The sequence below is a fragment of the Camellia sinensis genome, chromosome 5 (assembly GCF_055761805.1).
Source record: "Camellia sinensis isolate YWXY chromosome 5, ASM5576180v1, whole genome shotgun sequence".
Classification (NCBI taxonomy): domain Eukaryota; kingdom Viridiplantae; phylum Streptophyta; class Magnoliopsida; order Ericales; family Theaceae; genus Camellia; species Camellia sinensis.
Window position 1 is genome coordinate 13,592,936 of NC_138965.1, and position 11,751 is coordinate 13,604,686.

General features: G+C 37.0%; 1 protein-coding gene across 1 annotated transcript; it reads left to right on the forward strand.

Annotated features, from left to right (window-relative positions):
* The first annotated feature begins 10,946 nt into the window (after positions 1-10,946).
* LOC145791230 (uncharacterized) lies at positions 10,947-11,390 on the forward strand. Its single transcript, XM_082871555.1, has one exon. The coding sequence runs from the start codon at positions 10,947-10,949 to the stop codon at positions 11,388-11,390; it is 444 nt and encodes a 147-aa protein (XP_082727681.1).
* Positions 11,391-11,751: the final 361 nt, after the last annotated feature.

Sequence of the window (11,751 nt, forward strand, 5' to 3'; positions counted from 1 at the left end):
AAAGGAACCTCCAGTACCGGGAACGGATAACATACTTGAACCATGAAATTGTTGCCACAAGTACTTGTTAGAAACTGGACAATCATTCATTGTGCAGAACATAACATTTCATAAGACAGGTCTTATTCCATATATAGAAAATAAATAAAGTTGAACATAGCTTTACTAAGTTATTACTCACAGTTGGCTCCAAAGCAAACAAACAGAGTAAGCAAATTAGATGTCCTGTGGCGCGTGACCTACATAGTTACAGAACGAACATATATTGAATTACACACCCAGAATCATTAACTTAATCCTTTCTTATCTTGGTGTGTTTCTACTTCTTATCCTCATTATTATGTCTTAATCTTGGCCTAGGGATGCCTAAGATGCAATGAGGATGCCAAAATATATGTGGAAACATTTAACAAAACTTGCTGAAAACAGGGGTCCCGCTCTAGTGCAACTTCCTTCGCTTGAGCGGACATGGAAAAATGTGAGTGGTTGCTCGAGTGCAACTTATGTCGGTCGAGCGGTTTGTAAACTCTGTAAAAGTACTGGTTGCTTGATTTTCTCGCTCGATGCCCGCGCGACAGTCGCTCGAGCGTAAGACTCAGGTCCTCGTTCTAGCCCAACTCTTGTCACTCGAGCAGTCTACAAAGCATGGAAACTTCTGTGAGCTTGCATTTTATGCTCGAGCAGACTTCTGGTCATTCAGGTGGAGATGCAAAAACAAGGGTGGCCGCTCGAGCGCATAATTTGTCGCTCGAGCGGAGAGGTTGAATTTTGGGATTTCCAAATTTACCTCCAAGCTTCCAAACTCAACTTCAAAGCTACAAAACTCATCCTTCTGGGCTAAACACTTGAGGAAACATATTTAAACTTGGAAAATATTGAGAATTCAAGATCATTTCATGAAATCAAGGCCCAAAAGCATGCCAAATGTTCAAATCTAAGCTCAATTCTTTGAAAAACATAACATGCATGTTTTATCTTGACTTCAAAGCTCCCAAAACATGATCAATTGGTATAAAATGATGCAACACAAGATGACCTCTCAAAACAAAGGTAGACTTAGCATATGCATGTGAGAATTACTTGAAATTTAATTCAAAATGTAAGAAAATGTGCATTCATGCATGATATGGCTCAAGTTCATCCATCCTAGTTCAAACCTTGCATTACTCAACTAATTTCTCTTGAATTTGTGGTTTAGACATCATAAGTATACAATTCAAGGGTGAAATTTCTACCTGAACTTCTCAATGGGGCTCTAGTTGGTGAATTCTCTAAGATTCCAAGCCAATTTCCTTGAATTCTTTAGTAATTCCTTCCAAGCTCTAGTGTTGATCTCAACCCCCTTGGTCTCTCTCTTCTTCTCTCTCACATTTGTCTCTTGAAGGCTCAAAGATGATGAGAAAAAGAGTGCCTCAAGTGGTGTGTATAGGCCTTATATAGGCTTACTTAAGACATTTAATTAATCTTAACTTAAGCTAAGCAATTGACACTAATTATTTTAATTTAATGTGTTCCGAATCGAATTTTAATTAAACTGACCATAAGGTTCTAAAAATTCTTACTAGCACAGAAATCAAGTCAATTCCGTGATCAGATATCGATAAGGCCTTCAATTCGCAGAATAAAATAGAAACAGAAACAAATATTTCTACGCAGAATAGATAAAAACTCATATAGCACATAATACATGTAATGAATGCAAAATTCCACCTTAATTACTTCTTAAGAATGTTTAATCATGGATTATACATTAGTTAAGGGTCGGGGTTGTTACAATGGGCTTGGCCAAATAAGAGATACTGTTGATGGTGTTCGAGATGGTGTGAAGTACTTGAATGCATCAGAAGCACGTCTTAATCAATTTAGTGAGATTGTTAAGCAATTGCAGTTGCCTTCAAAAGAATTGATTTCAGATTGTCCAACCTGGTGGAATGTAGATTATATGATGTTGTCTGTTACTTTGGAGTTTAAAGATGTCTTCCCTAGATATCAAGAAATGGATCTAAGTTTTGTTTACGTGCCTAACCTTGAAGATTGGGTGAAAGTTGAACCTGTATGTCAATTTTTGGCAATTTTCAATGAAGTCACAAATATTATCTCTGGGAGTGAATATCATACTTCTAATTTGTTCCTTGCAGAGGTTTGGAGGATAAAATAAATATTGAATAAGAAGTCGGTGGATGACAATGACTACATTAAGGCAATGGCTTTGAAGATTGAAAAAAAAAAAAAAAATTTGACAAGTATTGGGGTGAATGTAATTTGTTGATGGCTATAGCTGGAGTGTTGGATCCAAGATTCAAATTGATGCTTGTTCAGTTTTGTCTTCCAGAGATCTACCCTGAGGCAGAAGCTACTAAAAATATTTCTGTGGTGCATGAGGCCCTATATGAGTTTTACAATGAATATGTTGTTATTCATGCAGCAAAGCACTCGAGAAGCTGATGATTCTAGTAATGCTACTTATGGTCTTGGAAAAGCTCTCGAGACGGGAAGATCTAAATTTGAATCTTTTGTTAGAAGACAAACACAATTCAGCCTACAAAATTTGACTTAGACATTTATTTAGAAGAAAGTGTTTGCATATGCAATGAAGGTTCAAATTTCCATTTTGATGCATTAGAGTGATGGAAAGTAAATAACCTCAAGTATCAGATATTGTCCAAGATGGCAACTGATATATTGTCAATTCCAATCAGTATAGTAGCGTCAAAGTCGACATTTAGTGCTGGTAGTAGAGTTATTGATCCCTATCGAGCATCATTATCAACGAAAATAGTCCAAATCTTACTATGTGGATCTGATTAGGTACGTGCACTACATGGACTCAAAAAGGGATCAGATGTAAGTATTTTTTTAATTATTAATTTTGATCCATACAAATATAATGAAAAATTCATTTATTATCAATTTATGTGAAACATAATATTGAAATAATATATTCTTGTTTCTTTTGATAGACTATGGAGTCATTTTCAAAGAGATTTTGCTTCCTTGGGTTGACATCTTTGGGTATGTTTCATCTTTAATAAACTAAATTTCTTAAGTACTATCATAAAATTAATTCATATATAATAATTCTACTGTTACAGGTTGAAGGCTTACGTGAAGTTCCAAAGAAATGAAGACTTTTAGTGTGTTTTCAAGTGAATCAAGTCAAGAAATTAGTGGTTTGGATGATGATTCTCGGTTCACTTGGCAGCCATATGCATAGGTGACAATATCTTACGATTTGAATCATTCACTTAGTGAAGACATCTCAAAGTTAGTCAAGATAGCATAGTAGACTTGTCTTTGAACTAGCGATCTTATACGACTAATCGAACATGTCCCACGCACAGTAGAGGTTACCTCAAGTATTCAAACAAACCGACACATGGATTGGCCTTGTGTTTATATCCTGTTTCATGAGCGCTCTAGAGTCAAGCCCTTGGACTCATAGGAAATAGCACCACCTCCTGCACTCACATAGGTTAGCTTACTAAGAGTACCTCTATAATTTACAGTACCCTAGCAACTTAGATGTAAGCTTAGTAACAGTTTGCTAACTTGTCATCTTCTTTTCACATTGCAGGTACCAAGCACTTCAACCTTGGGATGAAAATGAAATAAAACTAATTGCTTGCAATCACGACGTATAGTGTACTTGGGCTCATTGAACTCAAGAATTAACGTTTCTTCAACCGTTGAGTCGAGTTTCCACCATGAGTAATTATGTTAAGTGGGCTTAAGACCTATCCCCTTTGATGTTTTCCACACCAAATCCCTTGCAAGTCCCTTTGTTAAGGGGTTAGCCAAGTTTTCACTTGACTTTACATAACTAATGGTAATCACACCTTCTATGATTAATTGCCTAACACAGCTATGTCTCAGTCCTATATGCCTGGACTTTCCATTATAGACATGGCTATAGGCCCGTGATAGAGTTGCTTCACTATCACAATGCAAAGATATTGGTGGCATAGGTTTTGGCCATATCTTAATCTCTAACAAGAGATTCCTTAGCCACTCTGCCTCTTTGCTACAAGATGCTAATGCTACAAACTCAAACACCATGGTTGAGTCTATTATGCATATTTGCTTCTTAGAACCCCGAGAGATAGCTCCTCCTCCAAGAGTAAAAATCCAACCACTCATAAACGAGTGATCTTCATGGTCAGTTATCCAACTAGCATCCGCGAATCCTTCCTGCGCTGCTGTATAGCCATTATAGACTATTCCATAGTCTATGGTTTTCCTCAAGTACCTAAGTACTCGGTTAACAGCATGCGAATGCACACTACTGGGATTACTAGTGTATCTACTAAGTTTTCTCACTGCAAATGCAATATCAGGTCTAGTGCAAGTCATGGCATACATCAGGCTACCTATCACTCTTGAATATTCTAGCTGATCAACAGCTCTTCTAGTATTAGGATACAATTTCAAATTTGAATCAAAAGGTGTAGACGTGGGTGTACAATTATATTAATTAAATTTTTTTAAAATTTTCTCAATATGGTGAGACTGGGTTAGAATCAAATTATTGTCCTCTTGTTTGATCTTAGTACCCAGAATTACATCAATCAAGCCCATGTCTTTCATACTAAAGCTAGACGACAAGAAACTTTTAATACTTTCAATGACATCATTGTCAGTACCAAAAATAAGCATGTCATCTACATATAGACATATGATTACACAATACGCACTTATCAGATTCATGTATCCTAAAACCATTTGACACTATTACTTTGTCAAATTTCTCATGCCACTATTTTGGAGCTTGTTTCAGTCCATATAGTAACTTCACGAGTTTACACAGTTTGTGTTCTTGACCCTGTACAACAAAACCTTCCGGTTGTTGCATGTAGATTTCTTTATCTAACTCTCCATTTAGAAAAGCGATCTTAACATCCATTTTATGGATTTCAAGTTTGTAGATTGAGGCTAAGGTAATCAACACTCAAATGGTGGCGATTCTGGCCACTGGAGCATATGTATCAAAATAATCGATACCCTCCTTTTTGAGTAAAACCCTTAGTAACTAATCTTGCTTTGAACTTGTCAATTGTGACATCAACTTTCATTTTCCTTTTGAAAATTTGTTTACAACCAATTGGTTTGGATCCAGGTGGCAAATTAGCAAGTATCCAGGTATTGTTACCCATGATAGAATCCATCTCATCATTTATTGCTTCTTTCCAAAAAGCAACATCTTGTGACTTCATAGCTTCCTCAAAAGTTAATGGATCTGAATCCATATTCAAAGAAATCATTGTTTGCGTACAATAAGCTTTTCTAGTTCTTTCTATAAGTAAACAATGAAATCAAGGCCAAATGACTTCTCAATCCTAGCCCTCTTACTCCTCCTTAGCTCAATAGGCTCATTAGGTTCATTAGGCTCGATGGGTTCATGTCGTTCACTTTCCTTTGTAGACATCAAAGGAGTTGATTCATTTTCTTGATTAGAATCCAACCTTGGAATGGTTGTGAAACGATTCTCATAAAATACTGCACCACGTGATTCAATGATGGTATTTATTTCTATTAAACCATTAGGCTCTACTACTAGAAACCTATATGATTTGCTATGTATAGCATAGCCAAGGAATATGCATTCAATTTCTTTTTCACCTAATTTCTTCCTTTTAGGTTCAGTCAATCTAACTATTGCTCTACAGCCCCATGTTTTCAAGTAAATAAGATTAGGTTTTTTGTTTTTCCAAAGTCCATAAAGAGTAACATTTCTTCCCTTGAGAAGAATTCTATTGAGTATGTGACAGACAGTGAGCAAGGCTTGGAGTAAAAAAGCATAGCATTAATTATTTCTATTAATGTTTTATTCTTTCTTTTAGCTACTCCATTTTGTTGTGGTGTGTAGGATGCAGACTTCTCATGAATAATACTAGCATTTTCACAATATTCTAGAAAATGGTATTCACCACCTCTATCTGTGACACCCGAATTTTCTTTTTTAATTTTAATATTGCAATAAATAGAACTCAAAAAAATAATAATAAAAATAAATAAATAAATCAATAAATAATAATAATAATAATAATAATAATAATAATAATAATAATAATAATAATAATAATAATGTAACGCCCTCAAAATAATAACATTAAACCCATCAAATAAGACATGCATGGATATGTAAAAGTTCCACATTCTTCCATTTTATCAGAATTCCATTACATAAGTATTACATGTTAACAACAAAAGCAAATGCCCTATGGACTTACAGATTTCCAAGTTAACACTTGGTTACAACAAAAGAGTACTAACTCATTTACACATTAAGCCCTTGGCTTGAATTTACATGTAATACATCAAAAGTAAAACGACAAAAGTATGTCCGCCTCTAGCCTCCCAAGCTATGATCTTGGAGGTGGCATGCTACCTGTACCTGAAAATGATATTCCCATATAGGGTGAGCCACAGCCCAGTAGAAATACACTAAACCAACCATGAACAATGACTAAAAGATTAGCAATTGATAGATGGCCAACACTGATACATTCACATAAATCACATATTTATGTCATACGACTTATGAGTCCAAGTTTTCTTTTCATTTTCCCTTTTTCAACAGATAAGCATATAAGCTCTATCATCATCTCAACAGATATGTATAAAAACTATATCCCAGATTCACAGATAAGCATATAAGCTGTATCCACATTCTCAACAGATATGTATAACAACAATATCCACATTCACAGATAAGCATATAAGCTCTATCCACACTTCACAAAGATAAGCATATGAGCTCTATCTTCACTTCTCTAGACAAGCATATGAGCTGTATCTACGGAGTTCATCCCCTTTCTTCTCCCAACACTATCCGGTTTAGAGGTACATCCCCCATCTTCCCCTAAACCGCGGAGTACATCCCCCATCTCCTCCTCTACACATAACGTATACAAACACATTGGTTCTATATACAATCACTCAATACATACAATTAATGTATTCTATCAACCGTCAAATTCCATGACACATTCCATTGATTAGTTTCCGTTTGCCTAATCATCATGCATTGTCTACAACAATCACGACTATCCTCCACCGATAGCCCAAAGCAATTATTTCTAAACAGAAAATAAATGCACAATGGATATACAATCAACATTTCATTCCGGTGAGTGAAAAGTAATTCAACTACACCCTTTACCCCTTCGCATTCCCAATCTCAACAATTCCATTTCATTTCCTCATTTCTCATAATTAATTATCCCAATTAATCAACCAATGTAATTAGGTCATTTTCCATAATTAACATTACAACCCTTAGGTCCCATTTTCACCAATGATTCAACATTTATTCCATTTCTCTATGTCAAACATGCATCTAGGTTTATTTTGAATAAAACCCCAACTTTTGTAAAATAACACAAAAGCCCCAAACTTTCACCAAATTACCAAACCAACCCCAACATCTCAAAATACTAAAATTTAAAGACAAAACCCATAGAGAGGAGTAGGATATCCCTACCTCAAATTCGGAGCCCCAAAGGAGAAGATGACAAAACCCAACGTGCTCCAAATCCCGAAATTTTTAGATTAAAAAGTAGCCCCCGACGATCAACAACTCTTTTGTAAAGGCCAAAGACAAGGAACTCACCCTAGCTAGATCAAAATCTAGAGAGAAGGTAAGATTTTAGAGAGAGAGGCTCTCAAAATGGTGTTTAGAAAAAGTAGGAGAGAGAAAGAAAAGTAAAAATTGATTTAAAATCACCCAGCAGATAACTCATATACGTATGACCCGCTCGAGCGGAGAACACGACGCTCGAGCGCCAAGAACAAAATCTGGACACGCTCGAGCGCAATAAGGCCCGCTCGAGCGCTAAGACACAAGAATAAAGCACTTCCGCTCGAGCGCGAAAACCAGTCCGCTCGAGCGTGGATTTCCCTCTCCCAGAACTTATACTCTGGAAGTACTACCCGCTCGAGCGCCCACAGACCCGCTCGAGCGCCACCGCTCGAGCGTAAACAAACCCGCTCGAGCGCAAAAATCACATCTGCAGAAGTTTTGCAGAGACACGAAATACTGGAAGTGTGTAATCCCCGCTCGAGCGCAAGAAGACCCGCTCGAGCGGACAGGCCAAAATCTGGGCAACTAGTTTTGGTTTCTAAACTCAACCAACCCATAACAAACCTGCCCAACACATCCTATAACTCAAATACGAAGTAAAAAGGATGTAAACAAGATAATAATCAACTACCAACATCCACGGACACATGTCCGGATCACTGTTCAACAAGGGTAAACCCAGGATCGCTATAAATAATGCATAGCTTAGGAAATTGGGAATTTATCGATTAAATTGTTAAGGAAATAAATTGCGAGGCACCGCACGTTAAATATTTTAATAAGTGGTAAGTGATGTTTTATAGTTGAGTGGTGAGGTTTTTAGACGTGAACCTAGTGTATAATTATGGGTAATTTTAGGAATTATGACTTTTAGAATTGGAATAACATAATAAATATATATATATATATATAAAATAATAATAATAAAGAGCCAAGACTTCGGTGGGGCCAAGATGGCCCTTGGTGAATTCATAGAGACAAAAGCAAGGGCCAAACAGGTGGCCCAAATAGAGACATCTACGTACAGGTGGCACGAGAGGGAACATCAACGTGTGTAATAGTTGGCTTGGGCCTCACACTTTGTTTGGGTATAAATAGTGAAGCGAAGTACGTTGGTGAAGCACAAAAACGAAGTAAGCGTAAGGAGCGTAGCAAGTGAGGCTCTGGGGTGGGAGAAAAATAGGGACAAATTTATATTAGAAGTGAGTTTTGTTATACCTTGAGTTACTATAATATGTTTTCTACATGTCTTGAGTTACTATAATATGTTTTCTACATGTCTTGAGTTACCATAATATATTTTACGAATGTTTTGAGTTATCACTATTTATTTTATATAATTTATGTTTTATGGTTAAGTTAATGTTTCAATTACGTGGATTATTTTTTGAACCCTATTTGCTTAAATTGAAATCCATACATATGTTTGTTTAAATTTTAGAAAGTATTTGACAATGATATTGTAAACAATTATTTTCTGTAAGTACCACCACGAGAATCCATGCCTTGGGGGACTTAAATAACCATTGGCCACTGTTTGACCACTTTGTGGTCTCCTGTTTGTCATGGATCCATTGATCCATGTTCTGATTGTCACTCTAGTGACCCCTGTTCTGTGTTGTTCTGTACCATGGTTATAGTCATTTATTTCAATTTCTGCAACTTAATTAATTTGTGTATTCAACTCAAATTATGTTAATGTTTTATCTTAAATAACTATCCATGGCTATTTTGTGCCCTCTACTCACAATATAATATTTTTCACTCTACTATGTGCTTATAGCTGTTACCCCTTTCAGGTGACGAGATTTAGTGGAATCAAGATGGGAAATGAATCGTTGTGTTTTTTTTATTTCTTTTTTAGATTTCGATCTTTTTTTTTCGGACTCTTGTAATACAATAAAACTCAAATGACCATGTTTTGTTTCCTTTTAATAAACATTTGGTACCCAATTATTTTAATTTAATTTATTTAATTTATCCACTTGCGCTACGACTACAAAATTATTTGAATTATTTTATTTTTATCTTGTTACGACGCTGAACCTTTGGGTACCGAGTTTGGGTTGTGACGAAAGTGGTATCAGAGCAATGGTTTTTTTTATATAAAAAAAAATGTATAAGTTTTTGAATTTTTCTATATAATTTTCACATTATTTGCAATTCACATTATTTGAATTGAAAATTATTTCAAAAAATAAAATAAAATAATAATTTTAACCTTATATTATTATTTGACATTATTTGGTATGCCTAATGCATGCAAACTATGTTATACATAAGTCTAGGCTAAGTTTTCCTGTGTTGTAGGAATGGCGAATTTAATCGAGTTGTTCTGGTTCGAGCCCCCAGAAGCTCATCTCCTCCTGAACCTATTAGAGGGTTGGGGTGACTCAGAGAGTCTTGTTAGGCAAGTCCATCCAACACTTGACCAGCTCAGGAGAGACTTGTATATTTGCAAGCCGACCCCGACGAGGATTTCTTATTCTGGAGACTTAGCCGAAGTAGCACTCGTGAGAGGTACATAGGGCCGACCCACGTTCTTGGTCTTGCTCCGGACCTAGAACCGCCGCATTTTCTGGTCACACCTCTACCCGTAGGTTTTGCAGAAATGAGGGGACACGCATACCCTAGCAGCCACATCCACACCACGACACCTCCTCCACAGCATATTGCCTATACACCAGCTATGGACTTCACTGATAGTGCATCATATTTGGAGATACTGGTACAGATTACCAGACGGGAATTTTGGGGTTATGATCATGGTGCTCCTGTCTATATAGTCCAGGTGGTATGGAGTTGCTTTGGAATAAAGCACAGTGGGTGGGAGTTCGAGTCCCACATGCAGAATGAGTTCGCGGGGTTGTTTCATGGGCCAATTCTTTGGAGCTAGTTCTCATGGTGGCCTAACGGCCCCTTCTAGATGTTCGACATGGAGATCTTTTTTGTGACCTGACCATGATTAGTCTAATCCTTATATTTTTTTGTATCAATAGGATTAGATATTAATTTTTGACGGCTGGGCTAACGCCTTATGTATAGTAACAATGATGTATATATGAAGTTTTTATATGGTATTAATATGATAATATTAATGTGATAGTAAAACTAATATGTCGTATATGACGTTGTATCAAAGTTATATCAATGTGATGTTACGCTTATATCATTTTACCTTGTAGTAATGGCCAACGAAGGAAATGAAACCGAATCATCAGCCAACGGTACCATCCCAATGGAGCAAATCATGGAAAGAGCAATCACCAACTTTTTGCAGGCCTTGCAAACCAGCATAACCAATGGGATACTAGAGAGATGAGAAGAACCAACTACGATTAAACAATTTCAGGATTTGAAACCCACCATGTTTATTGGCGGTCCAAACCCACTAGTGGCAGAGGCTTGGGTTAGGGACATAGAGAAAATCTTTCACGCGCTACCTTGCACAGAAAGACAGAAGGTGACTTTTGCCACATTCACCTTCAAAGACGATGCACAAGAATGGTGGCTTCTTACCTTGGAGAAGGAAGATATTGTGACTTGGGCAAGATTTTTGGAGGTATTCTATGAAAAATACTTTCTAGATTCACTACAGGAACAAAAGGCGTCAAAATTCATACATCTAAGGCAAGGAAGCATGATAGTGGCTGAATACGAAAGCAAGTTCACACAACTGGCCCGATTCACAACATACGTCATTCCCACCCAAACTCGAAAAGCCAGGAAATTTGAATCAGGATTGGATCCTGAAATCAAGGACAGGCTGGAGGTTTTGAAACTACGAACCTATGCGGCGGTGGTAGATTGAGCTTACATTGCAGAAAAAGGGATTAAAGCCTTGCACTCCTGGGAACCAAGCTAGAGGAAGCGATTTTGGGAAAAAGATAACAGAAGACCTGGTGTCGCGCCTCCCAAGAGAGTAAATACGGGCATAACCAATTCAACCAATTCAAGTGATCAAGGTCCTAAAAATCCCAGAGTGGCACCATTCCAGCTTGCACTACCTGTGAAAGGACTCATTGAGGACAATGCCGTTGAGATACGGGAACATGCTTTAGATGTGGCCAAGTTGGCCATTTGCTGAGAGATTGTCCAAAGCTTACCAGTCCTACAACTAGCCCCTCTGCACCAGTCCAAAAACCCGCGGTACCTGGAGGAGTAAGGAAGGA